We start from the raw sequence: 26493 nt of genomic DNA, 5'->3' as shown, positions 1-26493 counted from the left end.
TGGCCGCCCTCAGAACTCCGGGACCGCGAGAAACTTTCCCCCATTCTTCCTTATCTCTGACTGGTTTCCGTTTTCGAAAAGGCCTGTGAGATAAGTTGCAAATGTACGATTTATTCCTGACATGAAAACACTTCTCTAAAAATTACATTGTGATTTAATAGCGGGTTTCCCTGCGATCTTTGAATAAAACCAAGAAAACGATAAAGTTCGTCCAAAAATTCATTCAAACCTGCAGATAACACCTTATAATGAAGTTATACACTGTGTTTTAAAGCGACAACAAACCTGAAATGTTAAACACTTTTTGATTTTATTATGCTTATAGCTTAAAAAAAAAAAGAATGTAGTCATCGTCAAATAGACTTTCATTGGTGCATTCATAGGTACATAGGAGTTTGTTTATTTTTCCACTAAAATTATTATAAATTTTATTTCAATTTAATTGTTATTATCTCACCAAACATAATGTCACGTTATTGAAATTAAATTTCACTCATTACGCTTAATTAACCAGCGCAATTAAGTAACATAGTACTCGTTTTCGTCACAGCAGCACACACGAGTACATACGAGTACATAATTAGACGCATCAAATGTCTTTTGAATGTCTTACATTTCTGATTGTTGCAAAACGTGTTTACACCTTTTACAACACGAAATCAAGGAAAACAAAAGCCAAAAACCAAAAACAAAAGTATGAGAAAATCACGAGATATACAGCGTGTCATTGTCACAATAGAAATTTCATTTGATGGACAAGTAAATTGAGTTAATTTAACGGTGTTACGAAACGAATAGGTAAAAGCTTCAACTGCAAGCAAAATGTATAAGAAATCAGACGACGCTGAGCTAGTGACTTGTCGCTTAATACACGTACACATATACACACATAATGTCCGAGTTATTTCCGCCTGCGCATGGGCAAATGGGTGTGCCACAGCGCTTATCTAAGCCGAGTTGATCTCATGTTCGCGTTCTGTCTCCAATCAATTTGTCTGTATATACAATACTATATTTGGCCGACAAATGCTCATGTAAACAATGGTTGTTCATAACTTTATTGTTATTGTTATAATTGCATGTTGCTTGCGAATTGTCGCAGTGGGGAAAGTGTGCAGAATACTTGGGACGGGAAATGAATGGTGGAAAACACCCGCACACTGACAAAACTGATCGATTGCAATGTTGCGTGTCAGACAATGTGCGACAATAATTTATGTCTGCTTACCACATTTATGTTTGCCAAATGCGACAAGTTGTGGTCCGCAGTGTCAGATATTGAAATCAGTATTGAAAATGACGCAAATCAGAAATGTAGCAATAAATAATAAATTGTTATGAAACAATAAACGGTATGTGGTGGCAAAGCATTATGGTAGCGCTCATAATAGCGTGATATCTAAATAGCAACCATATGACAGAAATATTTCCTCCTTTTTGCAACGTGAAGGCACGAATGGTAAACTACATATGTTTACACCCTGAACAGCGTATATTAAGATTGCCACGAAGTTTGGAACATCCCAGGCAACGTCGGAGACCCTATAATAGAAATACTTACTAATGCCATAAATTCTGTTACAAGTTCAGAGCCGTTATGCAAACTAACCTATAATAATTAGTTTAATAAAGTTACTTTATTCAATATTAGTACTGACGTTGCTGCTCGAAGCTAAGACTTCTTGAGACTCTGCAAATTTCGACGATTTCGATTTGTCATCCCCAAACAATTGTGGGTTAAGAATCCACTCCAGACAAAAATCCCGGCACTTTCATGTTACGTAGAGCCGATTGTCGTGGGAATGGTCGTTTTAAGGTCGATGACCTTAACTTTCTACAATACTTTAAACTTTTAATTTTTATAGCTTAAGTAAACATATAATCAGCTGTTGGCGAAGAATTGTAGGATTTCAGGTTGTAGCTGAGCAAAATTGTGTCTTCATTAAAAGTGTTCACTAGCTAAATTAAGTACCCTTTTTGGCCAAAGAAAAATGATTGCAACAAAAACAGCAAAAGTATAAACAATAAAAAATAGGAAGTGAATGATTAGCTAAATTCCAATTGTAAGTAAAACTTACTATTTTTTAATTTTAATTTTATTTTTATTATGCAAAAAGTACAATACTTCCTGATTTTTATTACGGCTAATTAGCGTTTAAAACAAATTTAATTGTCGGCCGATGTCTCCGTCGTACTTGCTTACAATTTAATTACATTTACTCGTAATTCATTACTAGCGGTTAGTGCCTAACTAAGTAAATACTCGTAACAACATTACGTAACTTAACTGCAAAAAAAAACTGCACACAAATTTTCCTTTACGCAAACATAAATAAACAAACTTTTAAATTATTTTTTTTTTTAAATTTGTTTATGTGTATTAGAGCGGGTTGATTTACAGGAAGCCAAAAAAATGAAAAAATTGCGTATGTGGAAAATGTTTTACGGATCAAATTTGAACAACTTTGGCTAAGAGAATATGGGACCAAAACCGGTTTCGAGCCAGATTTTGTACGTGAAGTGAAATTTATTTTTGTTTAAATTTATTAACTTTAATTTTTTGGGATTATAATTTTTTTCGTCAGTTTTTGAGATACCCGAATGAAATTTAATACATAGGTGCATGTCGAAATTCTATTCATCATTTGTCGGAGTTGATAAGATCGAACAACTACAAGTATATCACATATCTCCCATACAACCGATTATTCAGTTATTTTAGTTTCCGGTTGCATGTCTTTAATTAAAAAGCTAAGAGCTCCTAATATTGCAGAACTGTTCTCCAACATATTCCTAACAATGACAGTGAAAATAAAGAAAATCAGACAACTATAACATACAAGTATATCAGAATTTTTTTCGAAAAAAATCGACCCGCTCTAATGTATATATACACACACAAATATACTGGCTACTCTAATGCATTGGTCCATCAGTAAAAAATTCACCATTCACTTTGTTAATTTGGCTAAGCATTTTTCAATTCGCTTACGAAATTAATTTCAATTAAAATTTATTTAAGCATGTGCATATACTTGTATGTATGTATACATATTAAGTGAGGAACACCTTTTTATTTTTTTAATGTAATAAATTATTTCTTTCTTATGGTATGACATTCGAGTATTTAAAAATAAAAATTAATATAAGGTTTTTGGAGAAGGGCTTATCATTCTCTTCTTCACCCTATAAGTCTCTATTATTATATTATATTTTTAAGATAACATATTAAGAAAAGCTCTTTAAAAATAGTGAAACCTAGTGAATGAATGGCTTCTTTTCGAGCGACCGAATAATGTACCATATTTTGGTTTCCTTTTTCTTACGTCCATAGAAAACTTCCACAGTTATATTTAACTTTTTTTCTGTTTTGCGTAATTAACTTTGGTTTATCTACAATTAACTACTCCGAAGTAATTATGCCACTTGCCTTGATGGTACTAGACTTTTTGTAATCATGCTTATACATATTTCTAATTGAAAATCTACTGAATTAGGCTTAAAGGGAAGTTGCCAGTAACATGCACATTGGCCATACAAAAACCTTGTGTGCTGATGTATTTTATTTATATTAGTGAATGTCTTCCACGGCCAAACTTTTTGACCCTAAGTTCTCCTTTTTGGAATATTTTCATCTCTGAAAGTCTCTTATAGATCTCATACTGGAAAAGTATGTATGTCCCCAATAAGTCTCTAATTTTGACCACATACACATAATTAGTAAAGATCGAGTTCTCTAAAAAAATCAGCTCATCAGGACGCCTACTTCCAATTTGCTTTACTCGGTTAGCGCTTAGTTCAAGCTTGATTTAAACTGAAGACGTAATTATATAATGTTTTAATTATATAGATTAAATATATAGAGAATTAGAATATGTTCGTCGGCAAAGGTTTTCTTGCATGTTTTTCTTTTTAAAATCACTTCTTATTGGTTTTCTTAATTTTAACAATCTTCGGTTAAATAAATATTGAATGCTTTATGTAAGAAAAAGCTCACTATTTTATATGAAAATAATTTTGAAAACACTGTATTGAATATATCGAGCTTGCTAAGACGTAAGAGACAATTTTTGAAAAAAACCAGTAAGGAAGAGCTTAGTTCGTTTGTAACAGAACATTTCTTACTCTTGAAACTTGCAACGAACAAAAGCGGAGGAACAGCACCATCCATTTAAATAAAGAAAATACACTGTTATTAGAATTTCAATTAGAATTTGAATGAATTATTTTTGAATTTCAATTAGATTTCTTACATATTGGCTGATAGGTGCGGTATAAAGTGAACCGGAAAATTCAAAATATTTATGTTAGGTATATCGACAGATGTCCCTGGCTACTGCGATCTCCTGTACCAATAAAATTTTGCATCTTAATTTGCGGATTAATTATGGCACTTTTAAAGTTTTCGTTTAATGGTGTTTTGGGGGCGTGGCAATAGTCCGATTCCGCCTATTTGGAATACGAACCTTCCTTGGGTACCAAGGAATATGTGTACCAAGTTTCAGCAAGATATCTCAAGTTTTACTCAAGTTATCGCTTGCACGGACAGACAGTCACCCGGGTTTCAACTCGTCTCGCCATCCTGATCTGTTATATTTTATTAGCTAATGCTCAAATTTGTTTTTTTCTGACAATTTATAAACATTTTTGTAATCATTAAAATATCTTTATCTTAATTTTGATCGATCAGTGTGTATGCCACCTATATGCTGTAGTGGTCCGATATCCGTATGTAAAATTTCGGATTGATATCCCAAAACCGGAGAGACTGGTTTGCAAAAATATAAAGAGAGACAGACATGGATTGACTCAGCTCGTAGCGCTGATCATTTATATATACACTTTATAGGATCTCCGACGTTTCCTTTTAGGTGTTACAAACTTCGCGGCAAAATTTATATACCTTGTTCAGCTTATAGAAAGGCAATTAACGCAGCACAAGTTGAGCAACATTGTCGCAACATAAATAATTCGAAACTTCACAAAACAATATTTCAGAGCAATAGTTTTTACGCCAAAAACTATGTCATCACATAAATCCATATACATACAAACATACGAATGTGCACTCAAATGTAAAAACTCCGCGCATGCGCACAACTCATCGTCAAACAGTTAAGTGTTTTTGCGAGTTTTTTCGAGGACGAACTAATGTTTTACGACAAGCTGCCGCTTGATTTTTATTGGCTTCCGCGCTGTTGCCTAATTGCCACACCAGACAGACATACTTTATATGCGAGCTGGTTGAATCGAGTGCTTGCAACATTTTACGACTTTGTCAACAACTCCAACGCAGAATTACTGCTTCGGCGAAATATCAAGCTAATTTTAATGTACACTTTAGCACCTGCATTTGCATACCCACATACATAGTCGCTCCGTCTATATATATACATATATGTATATGTATCTATGCGTGTATTTGCAGGCGCTTGCGCTGAATTGGCAATTGCGCAGTGTTCATCTGTTGGCCAACCTCCTTTTCGCTGTGATTTATTTGCTTTAATTTGACTATGTTAACATTCAAGGCGACACAAGCAATGAGGAACGCGCCGGCGCCGCTACTTTTGACTCCCCACTTGAGCAACTGTTAATTGGCTGAAGTATTTTTGGCTGCGTGTGTGGGTATGCGTGAGTGGCACTGCAATTGATTGCAACTGAAGTGGGCAGGTGGGCGTAAATGGCTCTTTTAATTTGACTTTCTTACTTTTGCGCCTCTTGTCGTTTACACACGCCAATTGATTGCCACACAAATGTGCCATTTGTCTTTTTCAAGCACAACGGTGTGTTGCAGTTTTCAACAAGCACGATTTTGTGCAAAGCCGTTATGTACCATATATGTATGTACTCTTATGTACAGATTTGTAAAGATTTATTTCTTTCGGATTTATTTTGGATTTGCTTTTATGTTTGTATATATATCTATGGATGTTTATGCCCTCGCGAAGACAAAGAAAGCACTATAGTTTGGTCCACCTTACTATCCTCCATATTTAAAAACAATGATTCAAAATGACTTTATTTGCCTACCAGCACGACTTGAGACGGTCTGTCACTAGACCCACATCATGCATGTGAAAATCGTCCACTGTATAGACAAGGGCTCACTTCAACGGCTCAATAGTGGTTGTCGAGTAAAGCTAGCCACGCCTTCTATTAAAGTCTGGCCTACGAGCTGGCCAATCATCTTTGAATAGTAAGTCCAGAACTTTGTTTTTGAGCCACACTTACATTCCCAGTGTTTTGCTATAAAGCACAAGGCTTGTTGGTTAAGAGGTTTTGAAATGGGTTCCAGGACAATCGTTTGAAATTTTCACTATTTTCTCGCAAACGCGAGATTGCGACCTCTTTGAACCCTTGGGATGAGTTAGTATGCTTTTTTGGATGACCGTAGGATGATAAAAAAGACTTCTACCGCATGTTATTGTAGAATATTTCAGCTCCACCACCCTACAAGTTCACAGAGTTCTGACAAATCAAAAACTACCATCGTTGATTCATGAATTTTTCGTTTTCGCCGAAGCACTGTTGCCAATTTTCTTAATCATCTGAATCGATTAAAATATCAGTAGAAGTTTGTGTTTCGTGTTCCAACCACGTTACATTAATAAATAGTATTAAAGTCGTTCTAATCACGGTTTTAAGGGTACCAAAATATTAATCGAGCTCCGATTTACTTATTTAACTAAACACCCGTTCTCTGCAAGATATTTTATGAACGCATCCTCTTCTTGTTTAGTCACCACAATTTTCTGCTAATATTATAATTTTAACTTTTCGTGGTACATATTAGAAGACAAATTTCTTTCGATCCGAGATGTCAAATAACATGGAAATACCTGATAGATTTTTTGGTCAAGATTTCAAGAATGAGAGGAATGCTAAAACAAGCACCTACAAATTGCAATATATTCTTCAGCTACAGTTAGTAGCAATGCTGGAATACTTCGGATGCTCACATTTTTTTGCCACCGTAATACAGGACTTGAAAGTTTTTTTTTATCTGTGTTAAGCACAGCACCGTCACGCACGCCATACCATAGACGGAGCCTGTTTATATGTCTTTTCCGACCGAAAAAAATGTTGCACAGCGGTCGTCTCTAGGCAGCAAACGGCAAATCTTGCATTACTATAACATACCTCCTCTCAAAACCTCTACCATCCATTCCAAGTTTTAGAACTTGTAGGTCCTTCTAATAAAACCAAGGAGAAGCTGATTACTAGTGATTACTAGAGAAAAAACAGAATTTGGCACAGAAAAAACCCAAAGTACACTACTTCATTTTGGTTAATGCTATGGTATATGCCTGACTACAATTGTACTACAGAAAAATTTGCTCGCAATCGCTATATTTTATAAATTATCAACTTTAGAAGAAATTTCTAATATACCCCAAATACAAACAAAATATGAAGCGACCTCTCTTTTGAAAATTAATATTTTATCAGTTAATTCATGCACAAATTAAATACATTTTTCATTTACATCTCAGATATTTTATATAATAATAACTGTCCACATTTTTTCCACCAAATTGATTTCAAGTCTATAAACACCAACAAAGAGATAAAAGTAAAGTTAAAACAAAATTCTCACGCAAAGATATGTTTTCCAAAGGAAGTTTGGTGATTACTAAGAAAAGAGGGAAGTAAACAAGTCATCATAAACACAAAGAAAGAAAAAAAAATATCAGTAACAAAAATAAAGCAAACGAAGATCAGAGCAACGGCTTAATGACAGAACAGTTGAACAACTGCAGATCAGCCAGTGAAGTTCACTAATCTTGTAAATGTCAGTCACCGTTGCTGCTGTCAATATGTACATACCATATATCTATATGTATTTATACATACTCCTCACTCCTAAGCAAACTGGTCAATCAATTGAAGTTATCTGCACATTTGTCCAATGCATATCTAGAAACAACGCATCTCTATCGATTCGCTCACATTGGAAGCGCGAGCGAAGCAATGCAAACTGAGCTGAGCAATCAATAAACGAGCAGCCATCGCTTCCTGTAAACTACTTGTTGTGCTTTAAAGAAATATATTACATATGAAATTTGTACCGCCACATTGACTACTCGTTTTTCTAACTCTTGTGCTGCACATACATATGTATAATGCATTAGGCAAGCACCTGCGACAGGTTTTTTCGCATGCGCTTATGCCACATGCGCTCAGTATGCAATGTCGTTAATACGACAACTCACATTCGCATTGGAAATTGTGGCACTAGTGTGACCTAGTCCCCGCCGACAGCGCGACAAGTCGCCTTGCCAATCCCATTCAATCCACTACAAATCTGTGGCAAGTTTGTCATCTAAATAGTCGCACTTACTCATCTGTATTCTGGTGGCACACTTTAGCCACACAACAACTCTGCAACGACACGCACTATCCGTTATTGTATATGCTTGTCCACATTTTTCCGCCTGCGGTTTCATTCCACTTCATATTTCTACTAGTGACTTGTTGTACGTTTTGTACGTCAGCTTTACCTGGAAGCTTCGTGCAGCATAGCGCAAGCGAGACTTTAACGTTGCATCCCGTCCATCCACACGTTCAATGTCACGTCTACGTTTGGGACTACGGTACTTCATGTGGTATTCACTGTCGGTTCGCGTCGTATCTGTTCATTTCGCTTGGTGGCTGCTGTGGCTCGTTCGCTTTATTCTACGGCCTTCTCTATCTTTACATGTGTGTATTTGATAATTTATGCATTGGGAAAATGTCGACCGCCCGGTAGTTGCATAAATTAACAGACATTTCTTAGTACAAACACAATTTATGATATCGATTTGTTCGCAACCTCGAAACGTAGCAAACAACCGATCTCGTTTACTGTTGTTGTATTGATGATTTTCTTTTCAATTTTAAAAAGTTTGTAAAGTTCTGCAGTGGAGCTTGTCTGAAATACAATATGAACATAGCACACATTGATAGCTGATCGCTTATGACACCACAAAATGTGGGCGTTTAAGAAATTTTCACATGACTTCTTAATCTCAGCGATAAGGTGATATTTACTTGTATGTCAATACCTTGCTGTACTCTATACAATACTTTATACTTCATAAACTTACATACTCTTATGTCTTCACTTGACTATATAGATCTTGCTTTCACTAAGAACAAGTATCGTTTGACGCCCACGACTTTCCAATCGTGCATTGATCTTTTACGCTTATTTCACTGATTCTCTGGGTAGTGCCAATATAAATCTGATTCATTTTGTTTCTATTCTGCCTTGGTATATACTTATACTAATAAACTGACTGCTTAAATTTTAAATAGCATATATTAAAGATAATTTATATATATATAGATATTTTACATCCCTATTGTGGAAGGCTATTGGATTCTATATAGTGCCAGTTTTTCTTTCCGTTGCCTTGGATAACTCAAATAAAACAGTTTTCCATACAAGCACTGGATTTTGATCGATGGGTTTGTAAAGCAATTTTATGCTACAGTGGTCGGATGGGCGGTTCCGACAAATGAGCAGCTATTTGGGAAGAAAAGGACGTGTGCAAATTTTCAGCAAAATTTCTCAAAAGGTGAGAGTTAAGTTCGCGTAAATACAGACGGACATGACTAAATCGGTTCAGCTCGACTGCTAATCATTTATATTATGAATATGTTTTTTATAGGGCTTCGGACATTTACTTCTGGGTGTTACAAACTTCGTGTTAAACTTAATATGTCCTGTTCAGAGTATAATAAAGTATATATAAATATGAAAGATAGTGTAGGTAACCACTCAAGATAAGTTTCTTGACTTTGACATTTCTACATATGTTACTATAACAAGAGTTGGTAGTAATCGACCGCTATAATCACACTATTATTGACACGTAGTCGAAGATTTAGCACTGAAACAGATGGTCTCTTCATATTGGGTAAAGTTCGAGAGTTTTCTAGTTTAAGTTTTGATGTTTTTGAACGATAACCAAGCGTTATCATTTTTTTTTGTCAAAGTATGATTTGAGGTTAATGAATTTCTTATGGTAAAATCTGTGTATGTAAGTAACTCAAATAAATCGGTCGAGTATTACTAGAAAAATCGTGATTTTGAAAAAAAGTTGTTTCGAGAAAAATGCCATGAAAGTTTCGGGTTGCGTCAGTCGCCACAACTGATTTAGGTGTCGTGTCACTACAATGGCTATATATGCATATCTCCAGAAATAATTAAAATCTTGACAAATCCTTTTAAGGACATATTCTTGAAAGATTAAGCTTAAATAAAAAAAAAACAAATGTCTACACTAGAATTACCCCTTATAATAAAATTCCAGTTATTTATTGTACAAAAAGCAAGTAAACTGTCAGCAAATATTTTCTTCAAATCTATTGCTTATCAGTTCAGCAATGAGTTCGAGTTTTTACCTAAAGTTTTGAAGTGTTTTACCCTGTAGTTCACTGACTGTAAGCAGTATAAATTTTTATAATCTATAATTATCCAACTCTAACCAGTGCTTATAACCCAATGTCAATGAAAGCTCAAGCCAACAAACTCAATTTCCTAAGTCTTTCAGATTTTTGCTAGATTTATAATGGTTCCCCCTAGATTTTTTTTGCCATAAAAATATCAGTATACAAAATTTCTTTATGTTAGCACGGCAATTCAATATAGCCTACTGCTATGTTTTGGTCTAATTAAACAGTCCATCAGTTCTAAGGTGCAGCAAACTTCTGGTTTCTCTATACATGAATATTGTCGATGGTTGGCTCTTAAGCTAGACTATCTCAAGAAAAAGTTTTGTTCTGATACTCAAAAATAGTTAATTTAAGTTGCCGCTACGAAATTAAAATTTCTCTATAGAAGCGAAGACCAACTTCTGCACCAGTTGGTTTCAAAATCGCCTAAAAAATTTCAAATTAATTAAATTCTAATTGTTTTTCCTCAAATTGCATTGCATCAACACCTACTTGACAGTTTTACAAACTTTATGTCACAAAACCTTAAAAGCAGTAGAGCCTCTATGTATATACATATGTCCACAGAGCAAGCAGTTCACAGTTTACATTAAAAAATGAAATATGACATTTGCTTACTGGAATGCGAGTGTTTATGAGAATATGAGAATTAAACGTGGTTTGTTTCTATTACGCATTGCGAGCAATTAGTACGTCTGTTTGCGGCTTGTCGCTTTTAAGCCAACTCTAGAAAGCACTTGCTAAGCCCAGCGCTGAGCGCGTGTCAACGACATATTAACCCAATTCTTGTTAGAAGCAAAGAAACCAAAGTGCACAAACAAAGCGCGTTCATTGTTTTATATTTCATTTCTTGTTTATTTTTTTAAATTCTATTTTTTTGTTTTTTTTTTTTTGCGCGCTTGCCTTTGAGTACTACTTGTGTGCGGCACTTGAAATCTGGCTTAAGTATACAAACTGTGCTTCGGAAATTTCCTCACTCATTTTCACTTGGTTCCAATTAGAATGCCATTACATTCACTCGGCAGGAAAGCTGCGATTGCGCAGCACTTCAACTGTCTTGTCTGTCTGACGAAAATGTGAAATTAATTTTATGCTTTGCTTTCAACGCCAACGGATGACTGGCGATCATACCGAGTACGCTTATCTGCAGCTTTGTCATTGAGCGTTGGCCAAGCAATAAGTGAATTCATTGTGAGCTCATTTAAGGTTGTGATTCTTATGGTACTTTCGCTCGAAATTGAATTTGGATGACACTGGTCAACATAAATGGAAATTTTCTGTTAAATTTTTGATTAATAAACTGAAACTTTAACAAGTATTATATATCAAATAATTTGAGAAAATTCGCGAGCCATGCGAATTAAAAGATAGTACTTGCGGACGATGTTCCAAATGTTCTTAGGTTTATTCTAAGCCCCTAAAGACATAGTGATCTTAAACTTGCCGAGATTTCAAACATTTTGGAGACATAGTGATACCACGTCCGTTTTTCGTTAGTGCATAAGCTGCCCAAGACTGATCAGCTCCTTTAATGGTGTTTCTAAGTACCTCAGGTCTTAAGCGTACTAAAATTAAATTACTTTATGGCAGTGTGGATAGTGAACAGACAAAGAAGTCTACAACTTTAAGGACCGACAGATTGATTAATTTAGTATATATAGATTGACAGAATCTTCTCAACTTCAGAATCTTGGTATGGCAGCAACGACGAAGTGCAAAGCATGCGCAGCAGACATTTGAGCCTTACTTTTTGCGAATGCCATGCCTACAGTCGGTAGAGACTGGATATTTTCCCACGGTTGTCACTGCTCCCATCTAAAAGAAATTTGAAAATTAAGCTAGACAAGTTTTAGAAATTTTATAAATTCAGGTAATTGCTGACTGGTGCTGCATTGGAACTCACTTGGGAGTATAATGTGTGTAATGATATCTTCCTTGCGATCAGGATTCGTTTGACCTTCACTTCCAAATACACAATCAACCCACCAGCTCTTCATGTTTTTTGACTTGCTGATTCATTGGAATCTCAATTCTTTGATTAGATATGGATGCTGCTATCTATTAAAAGTTCATAGTATATCAGCTTATAGTTTAAATAATTAGCAAAACAAACTAATAATGCAAAAAAGAAACATATAAACATCCATTTTGTTGACCAATGTGCACTTTGCTGGTGTAAAAATATTTTGCTTGTTCACTTTGTACCGTAAATGTATTTAATTCAGTGTTTTTATTAACAATTTTGCTGACTTTTATACGCTTTGTTTTTGTTAATGTACTTTAATGTATTATATTTTTCTATTACTTTTTACTCTTGTAATTCACATCATCTATGTAATGATGGCAACTTTCAAGATTTGCAGTTCGCCCTCCTTTCACCGAAATAAGTTAAAGGAAAAACAGCACAAAAATACAATATCATAGCACCTGTAGATGATTTAACGAGCATTAGTGGCGCATATGTATCTTATTCATACGTAGATATTTATATGTATAGGTATTAATATGAATATAGTATACACGTTGCTATGGTACAAATATTTATGAAATTACAATAAAATAAATAGGGCAGATTAGCAGGTAGCAAAAGTACCCAAAAATGAAATATCAAACTGGTCAGAAAAGTAGTCAGTTTTAACTACAATTTAGTGTCTGAAAAGCATCAGTCTTATGGCAATCGTTTGTAAAGTTATTTAATAAGGTGAGGTTACAACAGCGATTTTTTTTTAATAAAAACTTGGTGGGTCTGAAAAAGTTCAAAAATGTTGCTGCAAATACATATAAATAAAACTAGAATCAAATATAAACGTAGCTGCTTACCCTTAATTAAAATAACTCATGTTTAGTGAAAAACTTTTTGAATATTTGAATAGTTTAGATACCCTACTTTTTTATTATTTGCTGTAGCCTAGTAATAATTTTTTTCACATCGCGGTATATCATCACTAATCTTTTGATATTTTTAAATAAAAAAAATATTTTAGTATATCTTTCGAATAGCCCATTAAACTGATTTTCTTTAGAATTGGAATTTCCTTTTTTTCATAAATATGAAATATAATAATATATTTTTTATTATGTAGGTCACGTTGATATAAAAAGCCAACATAATCTGCATTGCTTAAATATTTAGTTCGAAAGATCAATCAGCATACAAAAGATACCTTCCTAAAACACAGTCAACATATACTCCAATTCATAGCTTGTTCACTGACTTAGTGACCCATTGTCTTCGTGATTGTTACTTGCCAACAATGGCACATGTCTCTTTGCTGTTTTTAATTTATTTGCGCTAAAAGTGTACGTAAATCGTTTTTTCTTTGTTTCTATCGTGGACATTATAAGGTGGATTGCGATAATGATATAATATTTGTTACGTCATATTAGGCAAATGTGACAGGATCGTGTTCGATTTCCTTCATCTACTCAAAAATTCGTTCACAACAAACAGATTAAACCAGGAAATTGCTTTACCTACATACTTGTATGTACACTTTTACTCTATCAGGTTGGATTGTACAAGTATATAGGATATCTCTAACTTAATGAGTTATTACAGAAATTGTCGATATGTAGATAGTATTATAGGTGAATTTCAATAAAACATATACTATTTTCATATATAGTATCGACAAAATCTGCTAAGGTTAATTGGTTTCACCAAAACGTGACAAACTAAAAGTATAAGTTCTGAGAGGATTTTAATTTGGAAGCAGCTCAGGCGTCCAACAGTATAAGTAACAAAATGACAGCGGTACTCTGATCCGTTTCGTAGATAATAATATTGAGTGAAAATTCGCTTCCCTGCAAGCTCATTAACAAATCCAACAAATATAAAACCCTTACCGAAAAGTAGCTTTATAGCACCAAAAAATATTAAGTTTGCCACGAAGTTTGTAAAACGTAGAAGGCAAGTCATTGGAGACCCTATAAAGTATATATATAAAGTACCAGCGTGTCCAGCTGAGTCGATTTAGCCATTTCTCATGTTTTTGAGTTGTCCATCAGAAATTTTACATGCCCTTTTCTCACCAAAGAGCTGCTTATTTGTCGACATCGCCAATATCGGACCACTATTGCATAGAGTTGCTTCAAACCCATTGATATCTTTACGAAATTCGACATACATTATGGTCGAAGGCAACAATAAAATGGATTGACCAGATAGGACCACTATAGCATATAGTTGCCATACAAACTGATCGCTCAAAATCAAGATAAAGATCTTTATAAAATATATTTTTTCCTCATAAAGTTACCTTAATTCGCTTTGAAGCTTTTATTTTTTGTTGCAAAATTGAAAATGATTTGAGTAATATACAACAAAACGCTTCAGAAGTCCAAAAGTTCAAAGCATTTCAAGTCTTCCCACGTTTTTCTTTATACTTGTATTTATTTTGTTCTTTTTGCTTAATTTAATTTCAAAATTTCTTTTACTTTCTTACAGATAACGCAATCTCAGCATCTTAAGACAAATAAATCATTAGTTTCGTGGATTTAAGACAAAAAATATCCACCTTTGCGACGGCAACATACACGCCCCGCGGAACTATAAAGATCTAAACACCACAGAAATTCAAAGCTACACAATGACGACAAAACCAGCAACAGTAACGCTGGGCATTAGTGGCCGTCTGGGTGGTAAAACCAATACTAACAGCAACCATAACAACACTGCCTCATTTACCGCACGCCCCGCACACATCACACAAGCATCGCCCACAATGGCGAAACGTGGACACATCCGGTCCGCATCGCTGGAGAACGGTCACTCCTTCACAGCCAAGAACACACTCGGTTTGCCTGTGGCAACAGCACGTGAACAGCAGCAACAACAGGCACAGCAGCAGCCAACAATAATGAGTCATACCGGCACGCTGAAGTCGCGCAATGAGCAAAAACGCATGCGCGGACAGAAATTCGGCAGTCACAGCAGTTTGGATCAGGATGCGTTGCCCAGTGCAGGGCGAACCAAATTTCAGAATATACGCCAAATATTTGAAATAACCAAAAAGCGAACTTTCGGCGGCAGCAGCGGCGTGAGTGGTGGCGGAACAGCAACAGCCGGAGAGGCAGATAAAATGCCTGCCAGCAGCAGCAGTGTCAGCAACAGTCAAACGCAGCCCAGCGATGGTGATAATCAACGTTTGAACACACAACCGCCTGCTGCAGCAACAACAACAACAGCTCACGGCGCCACCCCCGGCGCCGCACCTGCACTAATGTCGACCTCCATGCCGAGCCTACAGCTGCGCCAACACACCCAGGCATCTTATCAGCAACATCAGCAATTGGTCCGTAAGCCCACACCAACGCTGACGCTGATGGGCGCCAACGGAAGCGGAAATCGCAGCAGTTACTCGGAAATGAGCGATCGGCTGAGTATAGCGGAGAGTGTTGGCGGCGGCAGCGGTAGCTGTATGTCTGGCAATTTCAATAATATGGCTGGCAATGCGCTAGATGCTAAACAGAAATTGCGCTTGCAACAACAATTACAACAGCAGCACCAGCTGGTGCAACAACAGCAGCAGCAGCTACAGCAACAGCACCTGCAGGCGCAGCGGCAACACTCACAGCCGGCAATGGGTCAGTTGGCGCACCTACATCAACATCAACAACAACAACAGCAACAAATGCAGCAGCAACTGCAAAAGCAACAGCAACAAATGCAACAGCAACAACGCAGTTCCGGCGGCATATCACACTTGCAACACCTTTCAACAGCAACAGCAGGCCAAATGGCAATAACAACAACAACAACAATGAATGGCAGTATCAGCGCTGGAGAAACCAGCAGCGAACAGGTTTGTAACAAGATTTCACACCTATTAGTACACACACACATACACATCTAACGCGAACATCGGCGAACTCAAATTTCGCTACACCAACAAATCTTGGGTGTGTCAGTGTCACTAAACAACTGCAACAACAACAGCAACAACTACAATCGCTTGCATTTGGTACAGCAACAGCATTAGCCGCCGCAACCGCTAAAACAGCCGGCTCGGCTCATTCATGGCCGTTCCCAGTGGCACCGTTCGGCAAGCGTAGATTGTTGTGTCTGTCAGTCGGTCGCTGGGTCGAGTTTGCTTTCAATTATTTTATTCCACTTCATTTATCTACATTTATAGCTTTTGCTTAGTCATTCAGTTTTCCGCGAACTGCTAATACCTTTTGCATTTACTTTTTCTCCTTCTCTTCTCTTTTTCTATTGCAGTCAAAGACATCAGCAGCGCTTGTAACAACAACAGCTACACCAGCCGCAGCAGCAGTTGCAGCAACAACAATGGCAACACCAGCGATGTCTGTGATGACGTCGTATGAGAATCTTTTGCGTCCCATCGCCTTCAAGCCAATCCCCTTCGAGCCGGACTACAGCTTACAGCACGGTCGTTATGTTGCCGGCGATGCGACTGCAGCAACGACCGCAGCGGCGACGACTAATGTGGCGACAGCAGTTGTGGGCGATCGTTATGGCTCTACGCCATCATTGACAGCGACTCAGGGTTCGAGCAATATGCGTTTTGGCAGTAAGTAATTAATGATGCGAGGAAACTATTGATTTGGTGATGGGTTCGGTTCGTTAGGTGCGCTTATGTTTGCGCCTACTGCTTTGTGTTTGATTTGTAACGAAGTGTGATTGTGTTTGATTGCATTTTGCTTTGTCCCAAATAATATGGGTACAATCGCAATTTTTTGGTTGCTGTTTGACCATTTCTCGATATAAACCGTCAGATGCTGCAGTTAATCTGTAGATAGCTTATTGATGTAATGATGGTGACACCTTGTACTCAATATCTTCTTGATAATCATGCTTGTTTTACATTTAGACAATTTTCTGACTGCTGTTTTGAATAGACTTCGACTTTATATCAGAAAAAAAGTCATTACTAGGACAGCCTTAAAAGTTTGAACAACAGATTGCAACTGGCATTAATAGAATAAACACTATTGACATGGAAATATAAATTCCCTTCAGAAATTTGTTGTAATTATATTTAATCATATTTCCGTTTTTAAATAAAATGAAAACAGTTTGGCTTAATAAGTATTAGTGTCAAGATATCTTTACCAAAAAATTCATATATCTACAACAATATCGTTGAAATAATCTCAGTGATAAACAAATTGAATAAAATAAATTGTAAAACTAATTCTTAATACAAAATTGTTGAATAAAAAAATCTATAAATCTGGTTATAAATTACCCGAATTCACTAAAATTTTTCAAAGGAGTCTAACTATTTTTATTCCTTGATATCTATTTTCTCACGAATACGAGTATATACTTTATGTATTTCAAGTAATATACCAGATAGGCTGCAAAGTTCGTAACGTTTTAAATAAAATTACTTTTTCTTGCAAAATTACATTTTCATATTTAACATATACATATATACATACATATGTAAATATTTAACCAACGTTCACAGAGTAACATGAGCGATCTATCTTCCAAAATTTCGGCGATACCATTTTTGAAGTATGATTTGCCTTTTGTTCCAAAGTAGGACTTCAGCTCGATTACTAGATCTACTTGTAGAGAATATGGTGGATGCAAAAGCGATTCTAAGCCCAATTTATGCAATTTTTACTGATTTTTGACACGTGCGTCCCACTAAATAGACACTAGAAGACTGTTGCATTTTTAGATGCGTCGGGACCAGTTTACCGGATAACGTTCCAATTGACTACGTAGCGAATTTATGGTGCCATCTTTCATACTGTGACACATTGTCACATATCAATACAAAAACTTAGATTTATTACAATCATCATATATTTGTATATTCATGAAAGATATGTCCAATAGGTTCCTTGGATATCTTAAGATAATCTCAGCTTTTTCCTCTAGCTTCAACGGTCATCCAATATCATTTAGTGAAATTTTTTGAAGACCTGTAAGAAATTAAGCAATTCACTGGAGAATTTTTGCTTGAATCCTGATAAAACTCATTGAGCCACTTTTTGGTAACAGCAGAAATTTTTCAGCTAATAACTTGAATTCATACTTTTTTTTTTGTTTTTCAAAAAGCTTAAACTCTCATGAAATAATGGTCCGATTAGTCCGAAATGTATAAAGCTGCCTTTGAAGGCTAAGCCTAATGTTAGGAATATTTCAGTTCACTGAGGACACAACAAATGTTGTAGAACTTTATTCATCAAAACCTTTAGGGCATTTTGTCCGCCAAAAAATTAAAAACCCTTAAAAAAACTGAAGAATGAAATACATGATTGCATACACATTTTTGTAAATTTGCTTTTAGTTCTTTTAAAAGTCAATATATTTTCCCCCTAAATATAGTTAAAAAAACAAACGATTTTTCGCCACCATAAAGTTTACCTATAAAAGATTTTGGGTTAGGTTTTTAAGGTCGTTACTTACGTTTCAATATATACCTTTCACGCCAATTGTTTAGTAGATGTATATGTTATAAACAGGTCTTATAGCGGGTTTTCCAATAGGAATGATATGATTTCTAAGTGTCGTTTCGGTCATGCAGTAATGTTTACAATTTCATAATGGAAAGATATACGCAAGAACAACGTTTACAAATTATTCAATTTTATTATTAAAATATTTGTTCTCCATCGTTATGGTTATGGTGAATGGTGCGGTAAATAAACAAAACTGTTGATTCTAGTGCGAAGAAAATCCACAAATTATTCACAAATGTAACCTAAATAGACAGTTTGGTGTGGTTTTTGGTCTGATGGAATTATCGGTCCGTACTTCCTTCGAAATGAAGCGAAGTACAAGTATACGAGTAGAACGATGATAATCAAATTTTTATGGTCGTAATTGGAAGAAGTTGATCTTGACAACATCTGCTTGCAACAAGATGGGGTGCAACAACCGAATTATTGCGAGAAAAGTTTGTAGATTCGATAATTTCAAGAAATTGTGACATTGTATGGCCTCCAAGTAGTTGCGAGTTAACACCATTAGACTACTTCTTGTGGAATTATTTAAAGCCATTGGTCTTTAGCAATAAACCAGACTCTCTTCAAGCCGTAGAAGGTAATATTGAACATGCGTTCATGACATAGGATTTGATTTAGTAGTAAAAGTGCTCGAAAATTGGGTTTAGCGAATTTGTTCCTGCAAGAGAAGTCGTGGAGCCCATTTGTAATACTTATGTTGATTTAGAGCTTAATTGTATCGATTGTACTTCACAGCAAATAAAAAACATTGAGTTTACTTAACAATTGGTGTGTTTTTTTTAATCATATCACTTATTATTAAATCCTGTATTAATACCAAAGTTATTACTTGCATATAATTTTTAAAAAATTTTGAGAGTATATTCGAGATTAGGGTACATATCCTTCTCTTATACAAACATGTCACAATCATTTATCATATTTTCCTTGATTGATTGATTTGAAAAATTGAAGGTCTTTGCCAAATGCGATACATTTTTTCAAAGAAGGTACAGATCAGCTCTGCGGTGCTTGATTAACTTAAGTATGATTTCCAAAATATTCTAACCAAAACAAGTTTATACTATGTCCATTCCGTGTATGGTAAATCACTTGCGATCAGCGAGGTGTATTAAGCTTCGGGCGTGAATCAGTGAGTCTTCCTTCTTCTTGGTGTATATGTAATTAACAACATTGCAGCTAGCAAATTGCATTGAAAAAAGCGCGGGGTGTATAAGGAAGCATTTTTAATTACTAACCGCTACTCGTGTAATGTTTTTCGAAAGACTCCAAAACAAACATGAAAATTCGGCAAATGCGCTAAACATTTCGAAATAATTATTGCAATACTTTATTAATGATTACATACTTACATGTAAACTTAAGCTTAGACTTATAACTTGTTGTTTAAGTGGCAGCGATTTTAAAAGCTTTGTCTTCTTCTTTTCCATTTATTTGCAGGCACGTCTGATTTGCGGCATGGCGGCACCGGCGGTGGCAGTGGTGTTGGTGTTGCTAGTGGCATTAATGGAGTCGGTGCTGGCGGTGGTGTGCTCGGAGGCATGGCCGTTGGCGCTTATTCAAGCAATAATTATTGCAACAGTCTTATGGCGCGACGTCGTGGTTCCAGATCGTTAAAAATCAACGATAGCATGGAATCGATTCGGCATACACCGGATTCGGATGCGAATAGTCAAAGTAGCACAATGTAAGCCAAGGAAATTAATTGAAATAGAAATCGCTAAAGCGCTAATAGAAACTTTTATATGCACTTAACTCATTTTAATGGCATTCACAGCAAATCGACTGGCAGCAGCGCACACAACAACAACAACAACAACGCCAACAACAATCACAGCAATGGTCTGCAGCAAAGCGCTATGCTCGGCGGCACAAACAACTTCGGTTTCATTGGCGTGGGCAGCACAGCCGGCAGTGGCAACTCGAGTGGCAGCAATGGTTGTGGTGGCAGCGCCGGCAATGGCAGTGGCAAGTATCTGCTGAGCGAACAGTGCGATATGACGCCTTCACCGTCCGACTCGGGTATATCAGATTTGGAAGCGGCGCTTAAGGATCGTGATTCGGAGCTCTCCTATTTACGTCAAACAATGGAGCACAATGAGAAAGTAATATTCCGAATACAAAAGGTTTCAATTTACACACATATATACACACACTGATATAAAAGCGCAGTTGATGCTAACTAAAATGTGTTTCTTTTTTCTTTGTTTCTTTGTTTTCGCTCTGTTTTTAGGACAAAGAGAACTTTTGGGAGCAGGAGACAAAACGTCTGAAGACATTCTATGAGGCTCAGCAGCGTGAATATTTATTGAAAATGAAGAAAATGGAGCAAATGCTGGCCATGCAACAGTTCCAATTCAAACAGCACAAGCTGCGGCATACGGAACAGTCGAATAAGCTGCGCGAGCAGGTGGCTGATTTAAAGAATGAAAATGAAATACTGAGGTGAGTAACGGGCTATTTATACCTTGAACAGGGTTTTTTAAGTTTGTCGTGAAGTTTGTAACACCCAGAAGGAAGCGTCGGAGAGCCAGAGTATAATTTTCACACACAAACTGAACGAACGGAATCAAGTGCTTGTACAGAAAACTTTTATTTTGACGAAATATCTTCAAAAAATTTGGTGTAGGTGATAGCACAAGGCAATAAACTGTTGTGATCGGATCACTATAGCATATAGCTGCCATACTCGTACTAACTGACCGGTCAAAATCAAGTTCTTTAAGAAATCTTCGGTATTTGTGAAGTGTATAGTAGCAACCGAAGTTAACGTTTTTCCTTGCTTTTATATATTATATTTTCGCTATGTGTCTCTTAGTCGAACAGAAAGTGTTTTCAATGGCATTAAGCCAAATTGCTCCTCCAATTATTATATGAATTTTACGACCTATAGTGTAGACCTTATCGCGTTCTGGAAACTTTGATATCAGTAGCGATTTTTTTTTTTTTTTTTTTTTTTTGTGGAGAACGTTGTATATACTTCCAATCACACGATCTAAAATAGTCTGGAGACAGCTCAAACCGCAGATTTTCTATATTACCTATATCCATATAGGTATATCGATGTTGGATCAGCCTATTTAACTTCTAGTGTTTCTTGTGACATATAAATTGTAGTCCTCCTTCGAAAACTTGTTTAAAATTATCGACGAAGCTACGAAAATCTTATTATAATTGTATTTAAACAACCGTTATTTAAATGACTGCAATTTGGTTTTTGTGCAATTTTTAGCTTCTGGACAATCGAAACAATGCTTACATAAAGGTCGGACTCGTCGATTTCCATTTTTTTATCGATATTTTTGACATTTTTGACATTGAAATCACCTGAACGGTATCGACGAAACCAAAATTGTGCATGATTGACTCTTACTGTAATAAAAATATAAAAACTGTTTACATTTTCAGCCTCTTGGCTTGCGTTTTCACCTTTATCGAAGTAAAATTGTAAAATATGGCATATTTTCACAAAACACTCTGAGTTTTTTTAGTATTGTACAAAATCTTAATTTTGAACACCATATAGCTTAACCCGATCACACTTATACAACCCGAGATACATATTATTAAACTCATGTATTGGAAAAATCTTTTAATATTTTTAGTAGAGTTAATAAGCAAAAGCAGAAATAATTCTGGTTCTGTTGGTCTAGATAAAGTAATGCTTAAGTTATACTACAAAGCTACTAAAAAAGCTTGCTCCAATTCAGAAAAGTCTCAAATCTCTGGCTCTATTCAAAACCGTCTCCATAAATTGTTGAAAACCTTCAAAGAAATTCACGCTTATACCAATATCTTTTATTTTGTCAGGAGTAACAATGGCAGCTTGAAGAATTCCGAGCGTAATCTCAAGGACAGCGTCGCTTATATTGAAGAGCAATTGCGTGAATCGGAGAACACAATCGCCGGCATAAAAGTGCAGTTAGAAGAGAGCGAATGGAAAGTTTGCGAGCGCAATGGTGAACTGGCGCTGCTCAAATCGCAGCTCAAGGAAGCGAATGTGAGTAAATTTTTCTCTAAAGTAAACTTTATAAATAAAACATTCTCTCTTATGATGACTAATATATTGAAAATAATTCCCACTTGCTAACAAATAGGTGGAAATCACACTGAAGGAACACGCCATTGTGCATCTGCGACACGAGAACACCAACGCCGAAACGCAGATCTACGAAAGTCTGCAGGAGAATCAGAAAATGACGAAGCAGCAAAAACAAGTCGAACAGCAGCAGGCACGCACCGACAAACAAGCCGAAAGCGAACTGAAGCAGCTCAACAAAATCATCATACTCAAGGATCAGGTGATACTCGCGCTGACCAATGAATTGGCCAAGCTGCGCAAAGAGCTCTCCGATCTGGCGATCTTTCAAGAGTACGGCGAGGAGCCCTCCGGACGCTTCATACGCTTGAAACAACAATTGGACAATCTAACGGACATTTGCAATCGTACACGTCGGCAAGCGCATAAACCGGAAATCACGGCGGTCAACAGCGCCAAGGAGAAGGTCATCGACGACACCAACCTTGAGTTGATAATGAACTGTCTGAAGATTGCGCCGCCACTCGATGACAACGACGCAAGCGAAAACGAACGCGAACGTGCGCAAAGCAAGCAACGCACCGAGAAGCGTTTGGCCAAAATGTCCGCTGACATACAGAACTTCGTCTACGGTGCACAAAATCTGCCTGACATTGCGATGAATCATCAGCAACATAAACCGCTAAAATACACACATTCCAATTCAAATAAGCTGGAGGAGTCAACGTTGGACACGCTAATCGAAGAGTCGGCGAGCTATGCCGAAGAGATCGCCAAGTTGCGCAAACAGCTGGATGATGTGCGCGTCAATTTCGAGCTGGAGAAGCGTCAATGGTGTGAGGAGCGCGAGAAGGTGCTGAACTACCAAAAACAATTGCAAGCGCACTACATCAATATGTATCAGAAATTGCGCAGCTTGGAGGGTTCAAATGAGGTTTAGCCACAAAGCGTCGGCTTTAGCTTTTAGAGACACACATTCAGCTTATTTATATATTATATGTAGTAGAAGCGTAGATAATTTGTTAATTTCTCAAAGTCTATGAATATATAGTTTAATTAATATATTGTTATTGTAATTTTAAAAGTGTCAACTAATATTCCACACATGTATATGAACATAATTAATGAAAAATATTTATTGAAAATGTTATTTGCACCTAAAGAAAAATAACACAAATGCGAGGTATAATCTTGTATAATTTATAACAGTACTCCACATATGTGCATATATTTTAAGAGCACACATATCAAATAAACGCTAATTTTCATAAAACACACATTTTGTTTTTATTAAAAATCACCAAAATCCAACGTTTTGCATGTTTCATATGGTTGCTGTTGTTGTTGTTGTTGTTTTAGTCGCAACCCACGATGCGCTAAAATTCCTACTGCAATGCTCCTGCTGCACCAAACGCGCATAAACGTGCAGCAGGTCACGCAGCCAGAATGCACTTTTAACTTCCGTTGGCGCAGCGGAAGTGCATGCTTTCAGGCGCTGCTGTGGCACAGGGCGACACAGAGTGCAAGGCAGTTAATACTAACAGCCGCAAGAGCGCGCTTACAGTGCGCTTGACATACCACAGAGTGTAGCTACTATTTATTTATTTGATATCCGGGTTGCCATTGCAGCGCACCAATACCAATGCACCACACACGCGCATCCGTAGCATCCAAACTGTGGCAATTCCTATTGCAATTCTCCTGCTCCACCAGGCGCGCATAATCGTGCAGCCAGATTGCACTTTTAACTTCCGCTCGCGCAGCGGTAATGCATGCTTTTAGGCGTTTCTATGGTACAGAGTGGCAGAGAGCGATTATTTCATGCAAATGCTGCTTTTGCAAGGCGCTAATACCCAATTTCACACCATTTGAAATAATTGAACAAATTTTTCGAGATTTCGAATATTTCAAACAATACATTTTTATTGCTAAAATCTAAAAGTAGTTAAATACATATGTAAATATTATTATACGTAAGCTTGCACTAATAATATATATGTAACATAATATGTTTGTTGCAATATAAATGACTTCAAGCACTTTGCCGTTATGTGGCTCAATGTTTTATTGTTTTTTGACACCGCTAGCGCTCAATTAGCAGCTTTGATGCATGAATGTGCTCTAAAGTGCTGTGAGTTGGCTGGTTATACATATTTTTTGTTGAGCGGGTTCTAGTAAGTTATACACTTTTTCGAATATAAATACATACATAATAAGCAATATATAAGCAAATCAATTTAACAACTTAAGCTGCATTAAAACTAAATGTTAAAATTACTTTTTTAAACAAAAAAAAATAAGAGGAAATTGAACAGAGTTTATGCATTTTTATAAATTAATGACGAATCAGATTCGCTAGCTCGCCAGAGTTGTGGCTCAAATGTTATTATTTCTGTGTTTATTATTTTTGCATATCTCGAAAACCATGTTGGCGCGCAAACAACTCCGTGTTGCTTGCCCTCTGTTTTCCTAGTACTAATTTGAGAGTGTCAAGCTAACTTTTATTGATTTTCTCATAACTTTAGAGCTCCAATTTTGAACCCTGTTTGGCAGTCGTAGGGAAGACAAGTTATTGCTTATGATAAGGCGTTTAATACGGAAAACGTTCTCACTGCGTTGCGCGTAACGTCTGCCTTCGTGCATGCTCTGATATATACATACATATACTTGTCCGCTGCGTACGCTTAGACCACACACTTGCAACCGCACATTTTGCTTTACACCTACTTGTAATAATAACTCCTAAACTACACTCTTCAAGCGAATTCCTCCACATAAGTTGCCGGGAAGATGCCCACGTGATTGCCCAACGCGCCCAGCCACCAGCCGTCCTCCTGCTTGGCGTGCACCTCGATAATATCGCCCGGCGTCAACTCCAGCTCGTCATACAATTTCGGTGTATAACTGTATAAGGCTTTGCAACGACTCAGTATAATGGGTGCGCCGCCATTCGCATTCGCATTACCGTTCATATTGCTCTGTCCGTTATGTAGCTCTGCCGCATTTTGGTAGATTGTAGGCGTCGTCGTCGCACCATTAGACATGGCCGTGGCTGTGCCGTTCGCCAACATTGTGCTCTTCTCGATAATCGCTTTGTGTTCTTTGCGTCCCGAACTGTTTGTGGTGGTCGTTTGCTCATCGTCATCATCCTGCGAGCTGAATTCATCGAAATCCGAATCCTGTTGATTCGAACCGCCATCGGCCTGGCCACGATCACTGTACGGATCATTGTCGATATTCGCTGGTATTGTCTTTGTCTTATCAATGCTGGTAATGCAAAGCTGTGTCTTGTTGCTTAGCGTTTCAATGTTGCTCTTGCTGCGACTGAATTTACGCACGAGTATATCCTTGCTGAGATCGGTACAGCTGGCATTGGATATATTTGACGTTTGATTTACGCATTCGTATTCGTTTTCTTGCACCGATGCGCTGTCGTCTTGACTCATGCGATCGTTGTTCTTTAGCCAGAGCGGCACTTTAAGTACGCTCTGTTGTAGGCCGGTGCGATCGCGTGTAACCTGTTAGAACGGAAGTTGACTGGTTGTAATTAAATGGGAAAATTTATA

The 26493-nt window shown here is 36.8% G+C and overlaps 2 protein-coding genes across 12 annotated transcripts in view; one reads left to right on the top strand and one right to left on the bottom strand.

The window, feature by feature from the left end:
• LOC106615678 (probable serine/threonine-protein kinase yakA) overlaps positions 1-24200 on the top strand; it is an 80243-nt gene extending 56043 nt beyond the window's left edge. For 2 of the 3 annotated variants that reach the window (XM_014231995.3, XM_070109636.1), the window contains 7 exons: positions 14888-16244; positions 16661-16973; positions 20329-20575; positions 20666-21014; positions 21122-21333; positions 22699-22888; positions 22986-24200. In XM_014231995.3, coding sequence (XP_014087470.2) covers positions 15030-16244; positions 16661-16973; positions 20329-20575; positions 20666-21014; positions 21122-21333; positions 22699-22888; positions 22986-23867 — 3408 coding nt within the window. In that variant the 5' untranslated portion in view covers positions 14888-15029 and the 3' untranslated portion in view covers positions 23868-24200. The remainder of the gene's footprint in view (positions 1-14887; positions 16245-16660; positions 16974-20328; positions 20576-20665; positions 21015-21121; positions 21334-22698; positions 22889-22985) is intronic. The other variant, XM_036376224.2, reaches the window with a different exon arrangement.
• A 613-nt stretch (positions 24201-24813) lies between these two features.
• The window catches only part of Nost (Nostrin), a 99754-nt gene continuing 98074 nt past the window's right edge, over positions 24814-26493 (bottom strand). For all 9 annotated transcript variants that reach the window (XM_070110598.1, XM_070110600.1, XM_014232015.3 and 6 more), the window contains one exon: positions 24814-26445. In XM_070110598.1, coding sequence (XP_069966699.1) covers positions 25684-26445 — 762 coding nt within the window. In that variant the 3' untranslated portion in view covers positions 24814-25683. The remainder of the gene's footprint in view (positions 26446-26493) is intronic.

Source organism: Bactrocera oleae, chromosome 5 (genome assembly GCF_042242935.1).
Source record: "Bactrocera oleae isolate idBacOlea1 chromosome 5, idBacOlea1, whole genome shotgun sequence".
In the NCBI taxonomy this organism is placed as follows: domain Eukaryota; kingdom Metazoa; phylum Arthropoda; class Insecta; order Diptera; family Tephritidae; genus Bactrocera; species Bactrocera oleae.
Note: the sequence above shows the minus strand (reverse complement) of the source record. Positions and strands in the feature narration are given on the sequence as shown.